This window comes from Hippichthys cyanospilos, chromosome 9 (genome assembly GCF_059441005.1).
Source record: "Hippichthys cyanospilos isolate Australia breed blue-spotted pipefish chromosome 9, RoL_Hcya_1.0, whole genome shotgun sequence".
Classification (NCBI taxonomy): domain Eukaryota; kingdom Metazoa; phylum Chordata; class Actinopteri; order Syngnathiformes; family Syngnathidae; genus Hippichthys; species Hippichthys cyanospilos.
Window position 1 is genome coordinate 5,983,632 of NC_142377.1, and position 21,429 is coordinate 6,005,060.

General features: G+C 39.9%; 1 protein-coding gene across 4 annotated transcripts; it reads left to right on the plus strand.

Moving 5' to 3' along the window:
* Positions 1-220: 220 nt before the first annotated feature.
* On the plus strand, positions 221-21,244 carry pacsin1b (protein kinase C and casein kinase substrate in neurons 1b). 4 transcript variants are annotated; one of them, XM_088424283.1, is made up of 10 exons: positions 221-296; positions 11,142-11,251; positions 13,593-13,749; positions 13,829-14,064; positions 15,555-15,710; positions 15,939-16,114; positions 16,208-16,328; positions 16,404-16,528; positions 17,555-17,751; positions 17,932-21,244. In XM_088424283.1, exons 2-10 carry the CDS (start codon positions 11,192-11,194, stop codon positions 18,039-18,041), a joined length of 1,338 nt encoding a protein of 445 aa, XP_088280409.1. In that variant the 5' UTR covers positions 221-296; positions 11,142-11,191; the 3' UTR covers positions 18,042-21,244. The 4 variants fall into 4 exon arrangements, with proteins under 4 accessions (XP_088280409.1, XP_088280411.1, XP_088280412.1 ...); XM_088424285.1 differs by lacking the exon at positions 221-296 and adding an exon at positions 4,771-4,787; XM_088424286.1 differs by lacking the exon at positions 221-296 and adding an exon at positions 7,513-7,859.
* The last annotated feature ends 185 nt before the right edge of the window (positions 21,245-21,429 follow it).

Here is a 21,429-nt window from a genome sequence, read left to right on the forward strand (position 1 = left end):
GTGTTGTCGACATCATAAAAAAATAACGATTTAAGAAAATGATTATAGGAAAAAGATGGTGCAAAGATGCGATTAACTCTATTTTCTTGGCGTCTTTGGTATTTAGGGCAATGAACTTTCTGTCGAAAGGGCTGTTCAGCACTTGCGCTCGCCTTTATTTTGGAAGCATACATACAGCTTCCGGGAAGTGCGCTTCATCCTCTTTGGCTTTTCGTCATCCCTCCGGTCTCGACAGCACTCTAGCAACCGACGATGCTGCTGCCCGCCTTGCAGGACTGAAGCGAGCATTTTCGTCGGTATGTCATCTTCATATAATTTATGATTATTATTCACTAGCTGCTAGCCCACTACCATCATACGAGCGCTGTAACAGCAATTAAAAAGCGACTTAATTGGGATTATTGTCGCTGCAACCGAGTCAGTGAGAAAGGTAGCCCAAGGGTGTAGTTCGAGCATGACAAAATGGGGAGTGATCATATAACAGTTTTGTAGTCATTATGAACTAAATTTGGATTTGTAGCTGGAGGTAAGATTTTAGCCGCCGATATTCTGCTACTGCATCTGTTGCACGTGTTACTGGTTTCGTTTGTTTGAACGAATTTATTGCAGATTCATGTAAGTCGACAATGAATGGTCAAGAATGCATACAAGTGTGCACTTGCATCTGACCTCCTTCCATGTTGTGCCTCCGGGGTGGGCTCTGTCCGCGGTACTGAAGTGTTTCAGCACAGGCCTACTGCACGCACTTTAGTCGATAAAGATTCAAGAGTTCTATTGTCATATGCATAGTAACACCACACAATGAATTTCATATTCTGTTCGCTTCCCCGAGCCGACTACATTCCATAATCGAACAAATAATAAAGTAGGCAAAAAACAAGAAAAAAAATGATGCAGCTCACTTTTCATGTTTCTGCAAATTCTGTGCGATGAATTGTACATCAATGCCGACAACATCGACAAGAATAAACAGTATACCTTGGTTGATGACCAACTCTCGCATGCAAATAAAAAATGTTTTTTTGTTATTTAAAAAAATAGGTATAATATAACAATAACATAACATTATTATTCGATATTTATTCATATATTTTCTTCAAATAATTTACTCTGGATGTAATTTTCAAATGCCACTTATTTCAAATGGCGTAAAATGAAAATGATCAGACATTTGTATTTGTATGTTAATTTTTTTCTGATTTATTACATTCAGTATCTATAGATTATACAGACATTCATACACTATTAGGTTCTATTTTATCCTATTATATCTTGACAGTTTTACAATAAAAATAAAAAAAAAACTATTCAGCGTATATTGTCCGTTCGTCTTTTTGCTTCCATTATATTGTGTAACATTTTCAGTCAATGCAGATATTGATTACCTCCATCCGTTGTACATGTCTTTGTGGTTGGTTGGTTGCATACGTGGTTATACCATTTCATTGTGATGGTTGCTTTTCATTGTGACTAGTCAATTATGTTTTGTTCCAAATGAATAAGAAGATGGTTATATTTGTAATATGTTGTCTGAATGTATATATAATACTACAATGCATGTTAATGTATTTGTGCAGTCTTATTTAAAAAGAAGTATCTCATTGGATGACTTGACTTCAGTTGCATGAACAGACACCGGCTAACGTAATTAATAAGACTCAATCCCTAAATTGTCTTGTTTGACCTCGTTATTCTCGAGGGACTCAATCTTCTCATTCTGAGTCTCCAGAGGTCAGCATGTCAACATCTGCTACGCACTCCTCCACCTGCCCTTCTTGTTTAATGACCTACAGACTCTTGTCAATTTCGATATCTCTTTAACATTGGTTGTGAATGTAACAGTATGCTTGAGAAGCAAGGTTTGACACAAATGGAAAATGCCGTGAATATCAAGTCTCGTCAACTCATTTGGTATATTTCCTTGGGGTGCAGATTTAGGAGTCATGCCATTTTCATGTTTTATTTTTTAAAACTTTTCAGTCACTTAAGTGTGAATCTTAATGACATTGTCTGAGTGAATAAACATTGTGGTAAAGTGGTACTCAATTTTTTTACACCGAGTACCACAGGAAAAAAAAGTACTTTACCAAACACAACCAGCATGACATCACCAGAAATACTGGTAATCTCCCGCCCGCACGACATCCCCAATATCGTCTATCGATCATGTATGTGCACCTTATCAGAACCTAATCCTAATTGGGACATCAAAAAAAAACCAACTAAACAACACATCTCACCTTACTTTTTGGCTTTGACATGATAGCATGGATGGATTTATTATTAATACAATATGGCCGTGGTGGAGGCCATTAACAGCTCTTGTCATCATTGCGCTTAAGTGGATGTGCTTCAAGGCTTTACAATACATAGACTATATTACACTGAAAGGCTTTAGCCATCGTTATGTACACTTACAATATAACTTATATTAAATGATTCATAAGCGCAATTGATTTTATGCCAGTTGCTCTTTGGGCTGAAGTGTTCCTTCGCTGTAATCATGGCCAAGATGACTGCTTCTTTATAAACCTAATTGTCATTCTTGCTGAGAAACTTGTTTGGTTTCAAATTAGAGAAAAAAAACGTGAGAAAGCAAGCTGGTGATGCCATGGTGGAAATGCATGTGTGTTTGCGTGTGTAATGCAATCTTGTTGGTGTCAATGCCATCAAATGTTTGCTTGTTGTTGGCAAAGGTTTTCCGCCTTCGCTTTCTGTAGCTAAAAGGAACAGGACTGCCCCATCTGGGTGACACTCCCCATGTAATATAAATAGCGATTACTAGACCTACGAATAGATATAAAAATATATGTAGGTTGGAAAGAACACTTATTTAGACCATATTTAAATTTAAAGTGGGTTTTAAAGATGAATAACGGTCTAAGTATAACCTATCGTCACTTATTTATAATTCTTGATAATGATACAGTTACTGGTTGAAAATAGTCATTTATAGGCAACTCATTGTAAAATTTACAAACAGAAAAATAACAGAGATTTATGATTTGTCCCACAAGAGCCCGAGTTAGCTCTTTTTTATTTTATTTTATTTTATTTTATAGAATGGAAATTGATCGTTTGGAACCAGAATTGGATGGAAGAACCGTAATCGCCCAAATTCAACCGATGGGCGAATCCGAGCCATCATATCATTCAATCATGACAAATGAATGCCAGGGTCCATTTTTAAAGTGCCTATCAATAACCCATAGATAACCTTCAACTTGAAACCATTCTCTGTTCTAATTTGTGACGTCATAAATTATCTTGCACAATGGCGGGATTGAATACAGAGGTCAGATGGAGCAAGCCCACCCACCCCGAGGAGGAAATCTGATTAGATGACACACAGATGGCCAGAATGTCTTGTCTGTGAGTGTGCGCTATCTCTGTGACGCATTACACTTAGACACTCCCAATCAATGAATGGATCCATTAGGGGTTAGGTTAGGATGTTTGTAGGTATCGAGCTTCGTGGGAACAGTTTAAGGAGGGCTCTTTTCTGTCCATAAAACCCTTTGGTGTTGAAGAAGTTATTCATTAGAACAGCAAAAATGATTCCCAGTAGAATGTTAACGTTCATCCAGGGATAAGCGACATGGAACAAATCTTCGATCACCATATAGATCGTTATATATCACAATAGAGGATATACCGCAGTATAAGTATGTTCAGTTATTCTATAAAAGAATTAGACAAATAAATGAGCTCAGTTAAACAGACCTTACCAAGGAGAAGCACCTGTGGCTAAAGACAAACTGTTGCAGAGTTTTTACTCTCTGCACCTGGATTTCCCCTTTCTGATTAATAATTAATCATCGTAACCCCCATAGTAGCCATCCAAAGCTGGTTACCAGCAAGCTGCCAGGGCGTAAGTGGCATCATCTCGCCTCACTTTGCGAATTGCCCACGCAGATGATGTACATGCATTATAACACGCACTTTGGGAACTTGACTAGAAAAACTTGAAAAATCTGAGATTCTCAGTTTTGCTATCCATTGTCATTATTTCATGCAAAATACAAATGTAGACTTGCAAATGTCTATGCAAACTTCTCATTTCGAGCCTTGTGTACTTTGACAAAGTTGGAATACTCAGCATGGCTTCAGGGACGTTTTGCTGTTAGTCATTTCATTCCCAATTTACTCATATCTATATTTGTATTTCGTTAGGTTTTAAGGTGAACTGGTTCCTAATACAGCTGACTTTTGGTGAGATGTGGGGATCACCCGAACTAGTCACCAGCCAGTCACATGGCACAAATGAGGACTCCCACTTACAGCCACACCGATGGGCATTTAAGAGCCTTTAATAAACCTAACCTGCTGAATCTTAATCATAATAATAATAACAAATGTCACCTATATAGTGCGTTCCAGGAAAACCAGTCTCTCCTGCACACTTCCTGTTAGCGTAAAACATACATATATATATATATATATATACATATATATATATACATATATATATATATATATATATATATATATATATATATATATATATATATATATATATATATATATATATATATATATATATATATATATATATATATATACAGTATATATATGTATGACTCAGTATAGCGTCACCCTTGTCATTCCTCATTTCTTCTCCGTGTTCTTCCTCCCATCCCCTGTGGCCCTCCCTTGCTAATTATTGATGGCCTGATGTGTCTTCGCAAGGAAATAGCAAAGTTCACTTTTGCAGAGTGTGTGTGTGTGGCGAAGGCGTGCTACATAGCAGCACAGTGGAGGTGAGCAGCAGCAACGTTCTCATTCAGGTTCTATATCTCTTGTCATCCAATAACTTTTTTTTGTTGTTCCTTTTTTATTATACTTGCTGCAATGTGAACTGGTGGTTACTGTGCCTCATAGTTGTGAGGTTGTGTGTTCTAATCTTGGGTCGAATAACCTTTGATGCATGTCTGCACAAATTCATGTTGTTGGGTGAAACTTGTGTTCGGACTGTTTTGTCTTTTTTCTCCAACTTGTCAAGCAGACACTACTGAGAGTGTTTGTTTGTTTGGTTGGTTGGTGGTTTGGGAGCCTCAATTTGGAGATTCCAAATATACCTACTTCAGTACACATGCTCGCAAAAATTGATAGATTATTTGTAGAGGCTTTTTTAAATAGTAAATCACAGTGATATAGCTTTTGCTCTGTCTGTGCTCGGTTTTAATGAAATATTTTCCGCCAACATATTAGTCCAACGGCACGAAACGGTAATTATAAATCGTAAGTAGTAAGTAGTAGTAGTAAAACTCGTACACTTGTTAATATGTGGCAACATACATACATAGCAATCCTATAATGGTGCAACATTCTAATTTCACCTTTCAGCAAGAATCTTTTACTCCAATTTTGAAACACTTGTAAAATAGTAGTAGTAGGCACACAATCATTTTTTTTCCCCAAAATATCATTAGTTTGACAGCTTATCTCTCTCCTCTGCCGTTTATAACCACTGAAACTGCATGTCTTTTATCTGCAAAGATTGCCTCCGCTTTCTGTGTAATCAGCTTCTCAAATCCTGCCTCAAGGTTTAAAGGACCTCAGCCAAGGTTTTTTAAATTTTGGTATGTTCCAAAGACAGTTCTTTTAGGTTCTTTATATTTCTGTTAGGTATCAATTCCAGTATAAGAGTTACACTGCAGCTCTGAGAGTCCAATTTTGAGTTAATGCTCGGTACATCTGCTTGTGCCCCTCCCTGTACATGTCAACCCACGTGTCTTGATCATGCGATGCGGTAGTAAAAAAAAAATTCAATCCCACAAGCTAGCAAAAATGATCAAGAATATAAATATCTTAAGAAAGGCTCTTTAGAAATCAGGAAAAAGACGTTTAAGAGAACGAAATAAGCAGTTAAGAGACAATATCAGCAGGCAATGAACTTTGCAAAACTGGTCCAAAGCACTGAATACTATTCTTCCATCTTCAATATCCCGTCTTCAGAATTTTCAACAACTAAAACAAAATTACAGAGTACTGGACATAGATCTTGGACTTCTGGTATCAAGAGTGTATCCAATTATCTCAAGATGGAACTAAAAGGAAACCATGGACTAATTACAGTTACATTAAGTGTGATTATAAGGTGTGTTTTTAATGATTGTTTTTATTTACTTTTGTGCCAGTCCATCTGGGTATTGAGTAACATGAAAATGGGAAAACGGGAAAAAGGGTTGCTCTCAAACTGTCTTGTGGAAACTCATTATTAAGGAAGCAAGTCTTTAAAGGGACAACGTGTAAGATTTAGACCGTTTTTCATTACGGACAGCAGGAGGAGCTGCATTTTCCATTGTCCGTAACTATTACAGACATGGCAACCTCCGGAGCAGTGCCACGCCCCCATTTAATATACAGTGTGCCCCCGTGTTACGAACTAAATCCGTTCAGCGGCTACGCTCGTAACTCGAACTGCTCGTATGACGGGCAATCCAAACCTATGTTAATTCGTGAATGCGTGCAAAAACCTTAGGTAAAAACATCACGACTTTATACACATATTAAAAATGAGTAACATAACCTACTGTACAGTTAAATAACATAAATATACAAAGGAAAAATGACATTTACCTTTGGGGCGACGTGACTTGAGCTGGGTGGAGGCGGAGGGGAGCAGAGACCAACCCGCAGAATTTATTGATTTATTTTCTTAAACGGGAACTTTTCTCAAAACTAGAACATATCACCGGCGATTTCCTTCTCTTTAATCCATAATAGAAGAAGCCTCTCAATTTTGTTGTCGATCGAGGTCCGTCCCCCGACAAGGAAAGTCTTGCCCTTAGAAGATTGCCGAGCGGTTACGGCCATACTCACGAGCCATGCGTGCACCTCCTTCGTATTTTTTTTTTTTTATTATTATCTCCTGCTTGGTTTCTATTGTCATCATCCTCTTACTTCTTCCTTTACCGCCACTAGCAATTTTAGAAGCCGTGTCTAACAGATAAAGTTTGCAAAGTCTTAACAACATTCCTTCCTTCCGTTTTTGACTCATTTTCTCTCCTTCCTTTCGTCCCGACCAGCTGTGCCATCAAGCTAGATAAAGGCGTTCGGCCAATAGCATATCGGCATTTCTGTGATTGACATGACGCCGGCCAATAGCATCTCCGTGAGTGAGACCGTGACTGACACCGTGACTGAGACAGTGACTGTGACATTGTAAGAGCAATAGCATTCAACGTTATTGTTACAAGCAACGTGGCAAGGCGAGAATATATGAACAAATACAATGGCCGGCATGTCAGATTGCTCGTAAGGTGAATGGTCTGTGCGTAAGTGGGGACAAAAAACTTCGCGGACCACGCTCGTAAGTCGAAATGTTCATAAAAGAGGGTGTTCGTAAACCGGGGGCCGACTGTAATTTAAAAAGTAGACCTACGATTATATATAAACATACCGTTGGTCGTTCAGAACACATTTATTTGCAAGTTTTTGACATTAGTAATCATTGAATGTATTCCTTTTTAAAGTAAATTGGTTTAAAGCTTACACATTGTCCCTTCAAAGCAAAACACAATCTGAGGAGCTGAGAGGTGTAACTCGCCCTCACCCAAGCAGCAACACACCCACCAACTACCACCCCCTATCCCCCCCGATCGCCTCATTTCTCCTCCCTGGTCCCCACGGCTTAGCGCTCTGTCAGATCCACCCGAGCTAAACAACGCGGGATTATCGCTCTCTCGCTGAGATACACAAACACACGTTAGCACTCCTGGTTGCTTTTGGTTGCTTTCCCGGCTGACTCTGTGGATGCTCTTGTTGCTGCGAAGGGGTGGTGGTTCTTGTCCTGAACCACGTGTCTTCTTTCTCTCCCGGCTGCAGCTCGGGCCGCCGCTAATGGAGGACTAGTGGTAAGCTTTTGTTCAGGCAGAGGGCTGTGCTGCTCTTTGTCTTGTTGAGTTGATGCCTCTTGTTCAGCATATCAGCAGTTGGGGTTCTTTTGCTGAACTCGGCGTCCCGGGCCAAGGGACGACCAGCATGGCCTTAGTTTTTGTGTGTTTTCACCTTTGTAATGTTGGTTTTAAAGCTGATAGAGCTGCGCCAAACAAAAGCTTCTCCGTTTGAGACTAATTAAACAAGCATGATAAAAAACTGTCGTCATCCAATGCCATTATCAAGTGAACCACAAATTCTCAGTGGGATGGATTTTAAATTTTGGAGAAATCCTCTCTCTCTCTCTGTTGTCTCGCTCAGTCTGGTGACATCTCTCTTGTGCCCCTTTCATTGTCAGAAGTGTCGAGGTGGTTGACCCAAATACCCACACTGGAATTGCCCCACCCCCTGTCCCCACCCACTCATCTCCTATCACAACACATACCGGTAATTCTCTTTCTTTTAGTTTGCATCTGTCACACGTTCCTTGAAATTTCCTCATCAGCAATGTTTGCATACCGTTTGTGGTTATTGGTTGTCGAGCAGGCAAATTTGAAGCCGACATTCAATTGCAGTGAAAAGGAAAATATTTGTATTGTACATTTTTAATTAAAAAAATGACAACAGTTAATTAAGTTGATTTAAGAGTGTTTATTATTGACTTTTCCTATTTTCAGCAGACCTAGGTTTTTTGTTTTTTTTTTCCCCCCATTTTATCTTGGACAATAAACATTTTTGTTTTGATAATAACAAAAAAGTACAGGGATCTATCAGGTTCAGGGCAGTATTTCTTGGAAAGTTCAATACATTTTTTTAAAAAAATATATAGCTCTGTAAAGATTTCTAAAGTAAATAGTGTCCCAAGTTTTTAGAATAACTGAAAATGTTAGTGTTTTACTACACTTCGGTTCAAGGAAAACAAAAAGTGATGGCAGTTCGCAAGTTCAGCATCATACCTTCAAAAGTTCAGTTAAAATGTATATAAATAAATAATTCTTAATCCCTAAATAATTTAAAATGATCTGTTATCACTCAGCAAAAAAAGGTAAATGTCAATAAGTGTCAAAATGCCTGATATTGGTGCTCACAATCAAACCTGTGAATTCAGAGAAAAGGCCTAAAGACCAACTGACAGACCAAATTGGTCTTTGGCATTACGGAGACTAACTGGATACTCAACTTCACTAGGTCCCTCAAAGACTCCAGAAATGATGATTAACCTTTTTATAAAAAAAAAAAAAAAAAAAAAAAAAAAACAATCAGTCCTGTTAGGTCCCTTAACCTTGAAACTCAATCCTCAGTATGCTTACATGCACTAGACAAAACCAAATGATTTATTTGAAGTGATTATGGTCCATGGTCGACCCTTTGAAAGTTGGATAACCCAGACCATTTAATTGGACCATTCCTCAAATAATTCAAAACAAGTGACAGATTTGCGGCAGACATTGTAATTGTAAACTGTAAATACCTACCTGCATTTTTTATATTTGCCTTCACGTGACTTGAGTCTTGCCTCTCAAGGACATCAGCCTTCACAAAACTTCAATTGTAGTTCATCAAAGACTGCTTTTAGGCTTTGAATTGGATCGCTGAATGAAGGGCTCTCTAAATGATGTCAGACTTGATTTTAATGTGAAGACAAAGTCTGAACTTTGACTTTATGTCTTTTCTAAAGAATCGGTGCCTGAATTACCATGATTTTCAAACAAATATTTAACTCTTTCAGTGCCAAGTTTTATCGGAAAAGGAAACCTTTAGAAGGCCAGTATATTTAGTATTTTCACTCATCTTTCAAGGCCAAAAGAATATTGTGTGGTATGTCGATGTGTTATGGGTGTTATCATATGAAAGAATAATTTCCATTCCTTACTTAAAATTGCATGTAATAGCTTTGTTATATGTGTGGAAACACTGTCATCCAATGGTCACAGTTAACACTACAGTGCTCAATTGGCTTATATTGAGTAAGCATTAGTCAAGGTTATCAGCTACCGTCCATAAAAAAATGTATATGGTGAGAATTTTATTATTTATTATTTTTATTACTATTTTAAAAGATGATAATTCTTGTCCCTGGCACTGAAAGAGTTACACTCCGCCTTTCATTCAAGTCGTGACTTGACCCCCGAGGGCTGAGGCCAGAATTTAATTTAACCAGTTTGTTTTTGGAATGGAGGACCTGGAGAAAATGAAAACAAGTCTGAAAAAAAAAAAATATCACAAACGCACAGTAAGGCTGGAACTTGGAGGCAAACCCACAATCTTTGAACTGTGATTCGGATGTGATTACTTGTCAGCCACTGTGAAAGGAACTTGAAGTTGCTGTAGTAGGAACTAACAGATCAATTCAGCCCATAGGACTACATTTACATTATCGGGTAGACAGGGGTAGAAAGGCTTTTGAACAGAGACCTAAATTAGGAAAATTAATTATTTTTTTATGGACAAAATTGAGTTTTTGCATTGTACTTCCAACTAACTACTAATCTAGCCATTAACTGTAATCAGAACAATGCCACTCATCATCTCGGAGAACTCAACACTGTTGGCTTTTTCCATCAAAAACATTTTGTGCATTTACGGAATGTTGTTTGTGTTTTTATGTTAAGCTAATGGCACCTCTATGTGCATACTATAGTAAGATGTATGGTCATTTCTGCTTTGTTTATACTTAGAGACTGATGAAAATAAGCACACACAGCTGCGTGAGCTAATTTGTCTGGACGTTTGACTGGATTCATTTAAGTCCCCTCCTAATTAATTTTCACCAAAAGGCTTGCATTTTGTGGACGGTACCGTGACTTGCAAGTTTGGGTTCCTCTTGTCCCCCAGGAAATGTCACCGGGTCGATTTCTGTGAAGATTAATAGCCGGTCTTTCCATATATTGATCTCAGCCGAGGGGAGTAGAAACCTAAGGAAAGCACTCGAAGAATCAGAATCTGCTTGTTTCCTTGATAGTGTTTTGCCTTTAGATTGAGACTTTGTACTGCTATCAGCGTGTGGGTGATTGATTGTGCATAGTTTCAAGGTTAGACGAAACTAACCCCTGCAGACTAAATAAAAAATAAATTTAAAAGCAGCTTTACCTGTATAGAAAATATGTGCACAGTTACATAAGTATTTTATATTACTATATATATTATTTATTATATTAAGTACACAATCCTAGGGATTAAAATATGCAATGTGGCATTAAGGAGAATCTTCTTATGATGCAGAATTTTTCATATGCATTCGCTTGTCGTCGCCCTCACAGTGCGTGAAAGGAACTAACGAAGACTCCATCACCCCGCCCCGACCGCCACCATGTCTGGCGCCTTTGACGAGTCTGCCAGCCTGGAGGAGAACACCGACAGTTTCTGGGAGGTGAGAACGATGGAAAATGAGAGCCTTTGGTGATTAGACGTCCAAGAGATGAGGCGCCGCCGTGTGTCGAATGAACTCTCGGTGAACCGGCCTCAGCTGGGAGCTGAGTGGAGGTGGATTAATTTATTTTTCATTCTGACTACAGCATCTCTCAAATTGCTAGTCCGTTTGTCTCTTACTCTCTTGTCTGAAAATTCTTTAGCTATAATATACTTTAGGACTCAATGTGTGTCTATAAAGACCAGGCGTTATACCCTTTGGACTGATTGCCAGCCAATCACAGGAAGCATATGAACAAATGACCATTCACACCCAGACTCCCTCCAATGGATGCTTTAAAATCTTCAATCAACCCAATGCATGCTTTTTTTATTCCCGTGGGAGGAAGCTGGAATACCTGAAGAAACCCTATGAAAGCCCCACACAAGGGTAGACCTGAGATTTGAGACCCAAACTTCATCATTGTGAAGTAGAGACGCTGACAGCTCAACCGCAGTCCTGCCTCTGATGGACACCACAAGACTAATTATTGGACCCCAGGGTAAAGGGGGATACACAGACAAAGATTTCCTCATGTGTGAAATCTGTCACACTTAAAAAAGTGAGACCACCTTTAGCATCAAACCAGCACACCCCAAAAGGTAAAAACATTGTGTGTGTCCATGATGTCACGACATCAACAACTTGGGTTTCAGAGCACACGCAACTCACGAGTAACTAGAGTTCCCAGCAGTCATCCATTATATATGAGAGCTGATGAACACTGTTGAGCAACAAGGAGGCAATACAACAGTTAAGTGATTTTGCTGCATACCAGCAAACTGGGACGACAGAAATTTCCCATCTTAGACAAGACGCAGATCCGGAAGGAAAATCACTCTTAACATGCCACAGGTTAAATGCCCAGGATAATCTTTGAGAGACATCCGATAATGTTTGCTGACTTTAATTGGAAGAAGAGAAATATAATGCTCAAATTCAGCCCAATCATTGGTATATGTCAGTGCTTCTCAATTATATTTTGCAAAGCCCCCTTAGGAAAAAGTAAACATTCAAACAGCCCCCCACTTGCTACTCTGACCATCAGTCAGATTAGTATCTATAAAAGTTGTATAATTATATCTAAAACTGTAGTCTTTTTAACATTGACACCAGGAAAAAGCAGTATAAAAAAATTAGTGTTTACTACTTTTTTATAGCATTTATACAAGTTAAAGGTTTGTCTAAGCAGAAAAACACCCAAGTATATCAAAGTGCCCAAAAAAAAAAAAAAAAATGCAATTCCGTTCACTTTCTTTAGTCAAGAAACCAAATGCATCCAAATGCTTATTTTATACTATATGAACACACCAGAAAAAATTCATTTGAAATTGCTCTGGCTCCCTCTGAGATTGTCCAAGAGAGGCAAGGTAGGGCCAGTTCCAGCCCGCAGGCCTGTAGTTTGACACCAGTGTTCTAATTTACGGAATCTCTGCCCACGTGCGCTCCCTCTCCGCAGTGTTCTGTCATCAACACATCATTCAGTCGTGCGTTTTCGCTACAGCTGCAAAGGTGTCGTCTTCCAGCCTGCCGTCACTACATCACTATGGAGCACTGCATCGCGGTGCTGCAGTGCTGCTGACTCAGCCGCTCTGCCATGCAGACGATACATCTGCGGGTGTAATGCAAGCGCTTAGTTGATTTCATTTCATGCAGGGGCGTGGTGTCGCTCAACATCACTCTTCAAACACCCAGAGATGTCAACATTTCATGAGCACAAGTACACTAGGCTGCACAAAGATTAAACTAGCAGTCTCCCAGAAGTAAAGCAGTTACTCACCAGTCACACCTTAGCAAATCTTTCGTATTGTCACTGTGTTTAGGGATGTTTGTGCCATGTCCTTTGAACTAGGAGGTTCTTTCGTCTCTATGCTTAACATGTTGTGATGGTTTAAGTTCTTTTTTCTTTCAGTCACTTTCCTTTATAACTGCTTGCACTGAAGAAATGCTTTGAGGTGAGAAGGCCAAGCTCTAGCCGCAGACCAAAGTAACTCCACTTGTGATCAAAAATATCTTGCATAATATCTTGCTCTATAAAATGTTGTGCCATACATGTACTAATCTTCCACCTACACATGCTCACACATAAATGAACAAATACGTTGGGTCCCAGCCGGAACGCGTGGAATGTATAGTTAGGAAGCACACTTTTCATAAGACTTTCATCTGTTCAAAACTGGGATCATCCCCAAATGGTCATCTGTTTTCTCTTCTTGTTTGTTGCAGCATATTACAATAATTTTTATGATATTGATGTCCACATTGTCACATCTGAGTTAGAATGTTCTTTTCTATTGCAAAGGTGGGGAACTACAAGCGTACGGTGAAACGAATCGACGACGGTCATAGGCTTTGCAATGACCTCATGAATTGCATCCAGGAGCGAGCTAAGATTGAGAAAGCCTACTCCCAGCAGCTGACTGAGTGGTCCAAGAGATGGAGACAGCTGGTGGACAAAGGTCAGAGGTGTTTCAAACTCACAGGTCTTAGAAATGTAGCTCGCCAAAGATGCTAACACTTACCATCCCCTTACATCAGGTCCTCAGTATGGCTCAGTAGAACGTGCTTGGATGTCACTGATGACCGAAGCGGAGAAGGTGAGTGATCTTCATCATGAAGTGAAGAACAACCTGATGAGCGAGGACTTTGAGAAGGTGAAGAACTGGCAGAAAGACTCATACCACAAACAGATGATGGGAGGTTTTAAGGAAACCAAAGAGGCCGAAGAAGGATTCAAGAAGGCCCAGAAGCCCTGGGCTAAAAAGTTGAAGGAGGTAAGGAGGGAATGTTTCAGTATCAAGAATATGTTGTGGGGAAAAAGGCAACTGGATTTTCATTAGTTGTAGAAGATTATCAATTGTTGAGATCTTTTTTTCTACAACCGGGAAATCTATAGTGCATCCAGAAAGTATTTACAGCACTTCACTTTTTTCATTTTTTTGCCTCATTGTAAATTGTTTTAAATTAAAGTCCTATGCAAAATTATACATGCAATACCTCATTACGACAATACATTTTTTTTAATAACTAATCAGATTTACATAAGTATTCACAGCCTTTGTCATGAAGCTAAAAATTTAGCTCAGGTGCATCCTTTTTCCACTCATCATTCTTGACATGTTTGTACAGCTTAGAGTGCACCTGCAAATAATTCATTTGATTGGGTATGATTTGGAAAGACACAAACTAAATTGAGCCCCAGACTTGATCATGCATGTCGGAGCACAAACACCAAGCATGAAGTCAAAGAAATTGTCTGTAGACTGCAAGACAGGATTGTCTTTAGGCATAGCTCTATGGAAGGATACAGAAAAAAAAATCATCTGCTTTGAAGGTTCCAATGAGCACAGTGGCCTCCATTATTCGTAAATGGAAGATGTTTGAAACCACCAGGACTTCAAGAGCTAGTCAGCTATCTAATCTGAGTGATCGGGGGAGAAGGCCCTTAGTTAGGGAAGTGACCACTGTCAGCGCTTCAGCGTTCCTCTGTGGAGAGAGGAGAGCCTTCTAGAAGGACAACCATCTCTGCATTAATCCATCAATGAGGCCTGTATGGTAGAGTGGCCAAACAAAAACTACTTCCAAGTAAAAGAAACATGCGAATAGTCTGGGATTTGCCAAAATGCAAAGACTTTGAGAAACAAAATTCTCTGGTCCGATCAGACAAAGATTGAACTCTTTTGTGTGAATGCCAGGCTTCGTGTTTGGAAGAAACCAGGCACCACTCATTATTAGGCCAATACCAGTGAAGTATGGTGGTGGCGGCATCATGCTATGGTGATGTTTTTCAGCAGCAGGATCTGGCAGACTGGTCAGGACAGAAGTAACAATAAATGCTGCAATATATAGAGATATGCTGGATGAAAACCTGCTCCAGAGTACTCTTGACCTCAGACTGGGGTGAAGCTTCATTTTTCAGGAGGACAATGACCCAAAGCACATAGCTAAGCTCTCACAGGGTTGGCTTCAGAAACACTCTGTGATTGTCATGGAGTGGCGCCGCAAGAGCCCAGACTTGAATCTGGACAGCCCTGAAAATGGCTGTGCACAGATGTCTTCCATGAAACCTGATAGAGCTTGAAATTTACTGCGAAGGAGTAAATCGCTTGTGGCATCATATTACCGAAAAAAAAAAAAAAATTGAGGCCGCAATTGCACCAAAGGTGGATCAGCAAAGTATTTTCCAGATGCACTTTTATTCCTTCGCATTTGACTGGGAGTTACCATTACCTGGTTGACATTCCTTTTGTCATCTTTCCATCAGCTTGAGGCCGCCAAAAAGTCATACCATATGGCCTGCAAAGAGGAGAAACTAGCATCTACCAGGGAGTCCAACGGCAAGAGCGACGCCTCAGTGACTGCCGACCAGCTGAAGAAACTCCATGAGAAAGTGGACAAGTGCAAAGTAGATTCGCACAAGGTGAAAATGTTCAGAAACTACTGTGATTCATTGAAAGACAACAAACACATTTTCTTGAGAGCAGAGGCTGCATAGTTGTTATCATCATTGTTAATATGTGACTCAATACCACACCCACGCCCCCTCTCTCACTCTCCATGTCAGGAATCCAACTTCAGCAGATCTCTGCTATCCTTCGACCTTTACACCATCGAGCAGTGATTTCTTATTTGTGTTTTTTATCTTCAGGCCAAGGATAAGTATGAAAAAGCTCTGGACGAGCTAAACAAGTGCACACCTCAGTACATGGAGCAAATGGAGCAAGTGTTTGATCAGAGTCAGCAGTTTGAAGAGAAGAGGTTGAGCTTCCTGAGGGAGGTGCTGCTGGACGTTAAACGCCATCTCAACCTCACAGAGAACCAAAGGTTTGATTTATTTGATGACTTGAGTCAGCTGTGACAACCTACTTTACTGAATGTTTAGAGCTAACACTCTGAATCCTGGCTGCCCTTGCACAGTTACGCATCAGTTTACCAGGAACTTGAACGCGCCATCACATCGGCCAGTGCTCAGGAAGATCTGCAATGGTTCAACAACAACCATGGCCCCGGCATGCACATGAATTGGCCGCAGTTTGAGGTACCGCCGTTGTTTCGGCATCGGTGCACCACCCGACAGTGGAGATCCAATTATTCACCCCTGTTTGTTTTGCAGGAGTACAACCCAGAGCTTAGCCACAGCATCACTAAGAAGGAAAAGTCAAAGAAAGGCAGCGATTCCATCATGCTGACCAATGTCACGGCAACGGTTGACCGGGCTCAAGCTGGAGACCAGGGCAGGTGTGGAAGTCTTGTTCTGTGGGTCCTCTGTTTATGCTAGCCCAAAGCTAAACTTCTACTCGGTTGCGAATTCTCCAGCAGCTCCTCCTCTCCCTCCTTTCTCCACTCTTTCCTTCCACGTGACAGTGTTCTAACCTGCCTTGACACTTAAACACAAGCATGTATTTTTCAGGTCTTTACTCGAAAACAAGCAAGTAATGTCGCACTACCTTCAGTCAATCTTTGCAGGCTTCCTGCGGTAGCATATTCAGATTTTTTCAAGGGTTAGGGTTTCCCCAAATCCTTGAGGGCAAGCACACCTCTCAATGTAGTATGATTTTGAAAGACTTACAGTTGGAATGTGCCATTACTTACCACTAACCCATAGTTACAGAAAATATTTGTGTGAAAAAAAACATTTCTTGGCTATAAACTAAAAAATATAAATATAAAACAATACAATGAAAAACATAAGCCTTCTGCCTACTCGTAACACATGAGATTATATTCTTGTATCGCTTTCAAATGCGTTCATTTTGCGCCGTACGCAATCTTGAAGCATAAGTAATGTCGGCAACCGACGATTCCCTACAAATGTCTGATCATTGGTGTGCTTTGTCAATGAAAATGTGCAGTAAATGGATGTGATTGCAGATCTGTTGCACAGATAGTTACAATCTAGGTTGTCCCCATCTGGGTAGGCAGTCGCTCTGCCGAAGGGCTTGTACAAGATGTGAAATCTGTTCCTGAGTACGATTTCCAACAGGAGTCACTCACAGCTCGCCTTCACACTGACAGTTGAGCCACTGATGTGTGCCAATACAACAGCAATGGTCTTTGTGAAACCGTACAAACCCACAGTTGGCTATGGTTCGGTGCTTTAAGTTTCAGTGATTGGACAGAGAATTGATAGATATAGTTACCACTGCAAGCACAACTCAGATCACCATTCACAGTCTCAGAGTGAAAACAGTTTATTCAAAACACGGCACCTGTATCATATTCTTAGATCTCTTCTTCTTTTGTCTTATTTGTTTGTTTTTTAAGTGTGAGCAGCTATGAGAAGAACCAGGGGCACCGGGCCTCCAACGAGTGGTCAGACGAGGAACAGACTGCGCCCAATTCGGCAAGCGACACCAATGGTGGCGCAAACCCATTTGACGAGGACTCCTCCGGTGGTGTTAGAGTGCGGGCGCTGTACGACTACGAGGGCCAGGAGCAGGACGAGCTCAGCTTTCGAGCAGGTACATGTCATGTTATAACCCAAGGTGTCCTTGGTTGACAACAGAGCTCCGTCGTTACTGCATTGATGGAACATGCCATAAGAACCAAGGACCCCCTGTACTAAACTGACTATTCATTGATTTATTTATTTTATTTTTTTTTTTACGTCCTCGTAAAACCGTTTTACATTCTGTACAAAGGTGACGAGCTGACAAAGCTGGAAGAGGAGGATGAGCAGGGCTGGTGCAAAGGTCGTCTGGACAGCGGTCAGCTGGGTCTCTACCCGGCCAACTACGTGGAACCCATCTAACACTGTAACTGCAATGGACTCTTAAATGGACTCAATCATCCATGCGGGGATGCACATTGACCACCTCCGCCTTTTTTGAGCGCCCGAACTTGGTTTCCCCTGTTCAGAACCGTGCAACTCCCAGTTTTGCATTTTTAGGATAACATCTTCAAAGCGGTGCCTGTATTCGCAAGAGTGAGCTATGCATTGTGCGTTCCATGTGTATATTGACATCATTATTTTTTTTGTTTGTTTTTTTTACCATTTGGATGCTTGCACAGTGTTCATGCCTCATGTGTTTTCTGTCATTATGAGTTTTTGACATATTTAGCCTTAAAGGAATGGTCCAGTTTGAGAGATCTTTCTACAGACAGGCTAGGTCAGCATACACCCTCACTTTCACACCTTGCTACGATTTAGAGTCTTCAGTGATCCTAGCATGCATGCTTTTAGAAGGTAGGAAGAAACCAGGGCCGAGTTTGAAATTCTTAACCATAAGAGTGAGTCAGACCTGTTCACCACTATGGCACCTTGCTGGTAATCTGCCAACAACCAACCAGCAAAAATGAAAACGCTATTTTTTGCAGAGTTTTACACTTCCGTGTACATACGGAGGGAACTGCTAGCAGATTCACAAGGTAGGAGAAGACTTTTGTTTTCTCAACAGTTAATTGATGAATTTTTGGGTTTTATTTTTTCTTATTTTAACATCTAATGGCAAACGTGAACTTCAGCAGACTATGGTTGTAAAATACCCTTTGACCATATTTCCAACACATAACTAAAGAGTGTTTAGATGCGAGAAAATTGTCGCTCTTTTTCTTGTTGCCATAATACTCTTAACCTAAGATAACCACATAAGGGATTTGTCCAGAATAGATTTGTGATTATGGAGGCAGCATGCAAATGTACTGTATTGGGTTGTACCCATCCCAACATTTAACCTGAGAAGTGTTCTGTGGCACACCGTTTCCAACTTTGTGCTAAGCTAAGCTATTCAGTAGAAGATTTTCATCACAGCACAAGTCTACACACGTATTCGGTTTTCACTCATTCCTATATCAAATGCCAGAGGTGTTGAGCGTCGTCAGAGCGTAAGATGTTGGTAAATGCAAAGGACTTCTTGTTCTCTCCTACAACAATGGTTGACCGACAAGAACAAATGGAAGCAATAGTTGCTAGCAACCTATGTTTTCTATCTTGGCGCTACGCTAAGAAAACGAGCATACCTAACCTAACCAGCATAACTTAACCTGGCCGCTCAGTCCGGTCAAATATTGTAACAGTGGCGGCACAAAGGTACATAACCGGGTTTGTACATTTCCAGCAACTAACCAGATGTATTTAACGGGTAGCGTTGAAAATGTTTCTTAAACAGTTTTCATAGCGCTAACATGTAGTCACATACAAAAGTGTTCGCCTTTGCACCACAGTGACGGTTTAATGGTAAGTACGCAAGATATATCCATACTGCCCTTAAAGCTGTGAATTATGAGTCATGAGAAATATTAACAACACCAAGATTTTGTGAAGTCTGCAATGCTAACGTACACCCCTCTAGCATTCAGATGGAAGGGTACAGATATAGGAACGACAAACAAGCGGGAAATCTTGCTGGCTTGACAGTTAAATTTAAATGTGGTGAAAAGGTTAAAGAGCATATTGGCTAAGGGTGTAAACTTCTCACAAATCCTCGACTATTCCTTTATTGCTTTTGCTGGCATTTTTATCCTGAATCTTTCCGTGCGCATTCAGGAGGAAAAAGAGATGATTTGTTTGAGCTTTTTGTTGAAATGAAATTGAGCAAAGAGTTACATGGATGACTTACTAAATAACATATTCATCCTTCATTCAAACCAGGGTTTCCCAAACTGTAGGGTTGGGCGGGGTCCCAAAATGGCTTAAATTTGAAGACTGGGGTTTGAATAAAACTCTGTAAACTGTTGTGCTTACAGCAGCAGATTTGTGTGTGTGTGTATGTGTGTGTGTGTTTGTTTTTTCCAAAAAGGGCTTTTTGGGCATTTTGCATTCTCTGCAGAACATGCGTTGGTGTACAGTATACTCTATTTGTATTACAAATAATGGCAAGAAGATGTTATGGTATGCCGGAAGGATGTTTATGTTTTAACTTTTTATTGTTTGATTATTGCATTATACATTTTATGAGCTTTTTTGCAAGTTTTATTTAAGTTTTACTATTATTTATATTTTCCTTTGATTTTATTTGTTTTAGTCTGCTTATTTATTTCTGTTTTCCTTTCGTTTTTTTTATTTGATTGGGTTTGTATTATATCTGTTTATAATTGCATTTTTGTTTTAATTTTGTTATTTTTTATGTTATTTTCTGATGTTCTTATACGCTGTTTTATTTTTTAAATTTCTCCGCTTTTTTTATCATCTTTTGATTTCTTTTGAATATTTCGATTTTGTTTGTATAATTGTACAATTGATGGTGTTTATATTTCATGATATTATTTCACTTCTTCGGTTTTCTTTTATTTTCATGATTTTATGTCAAGTTTATGGAAGCTGTAAATTTGGATTTTGTTTGGGAAACCCTCATTTGACCCTATGTCCATCTTTTAACATCCATCATACAGACCACAGAGCTGCCTCTACTTCTTGAGCTCGCCTTTTTATCTAGGTTAGATCGATGAGCCTGATCTTTTTTCTTTTTCTTTTAACAAGAACTTCAATCACAGAACGTGATGCACTGCATTGCCTCAGCTTGGTTGTCTCCAGTTTTGGCTATCACTTGGGGAGTAGGCCGAGCTGGCTTAGCCTCATGTTGACCATGTTGCAGCAGACATTCTTTTTGTGCATGTGCGTGCGTGTGTGTGTATGAATGTGTGTGTGTGTGTGCACATCACGAGCCTCCTGAGGTCTACAGGTGTCAACCGTGAACACTACACCGCGCATGGTGTTGTCTTACTTTGAAAGCGACAGAGAAAGCTGCAGAAGAAGCACTGAATTATTGAAATATTGATGAGCTTTTCTTTCACAAGAAACGAGCTTGTTGCCTTTTTTTCCGTGAAGACTGCTTGCGGGTGGAAATCATCACTCCAAACACCCCAAAAGCTTGCTGTGACTTTGCTACGCTGTTTACTTAAACCTCAAAATATAAGTTTTTGTCCAATGTCTGAGTGGCTGTGTCCACCATGAAAGGTCTATTATCATATTAGAATGAAACCATGTCTCTAATAAAAAAATGTCAGAGAGAAACATCTATTCTCATTCGAGAAGAATATCATTCGATATTGCATTTGGCCTCTAGAGGTCACTTCTTAACAACATGGACCCGCACAAAAAATTCCCACGAAGTTTTCTGGTGGGCTTTCTCTCTCTCTCTCTCTCTCTCTCTCTCTCTCTCTCTCTCTCTCTCTCTCTCTCTCTCTCTCTCTCTCTCTCT

What these genes read in the sequence shown, in the direction of transcription:
- pacsin1b (XM_088424283.1), top strand. Translation starts at nt 11,192, where the DNA reads ATGTCTGGCGCCTTTGACGAGTCTGCCAGCCTGGAGGAGAACACCGAC. An exon ending in GAGACAGCTGGTGGACAAAG is followed by an intron (nt 13,750 to 13,828) that starts GTCAGAGGTGTT and finishes CCCTTACATCAG; the next exon opens with GTCCTCAGTATGGCTCAGTA. An exon ending in AACCTCACAGAGAACCAAAG is followed by an intron (nt 16,115 to 16,207) that starts GTTTGATTTATT and finishes GCCCTTGCACAG; the next exon opens with TTACGCATCAGTTTACCAGG.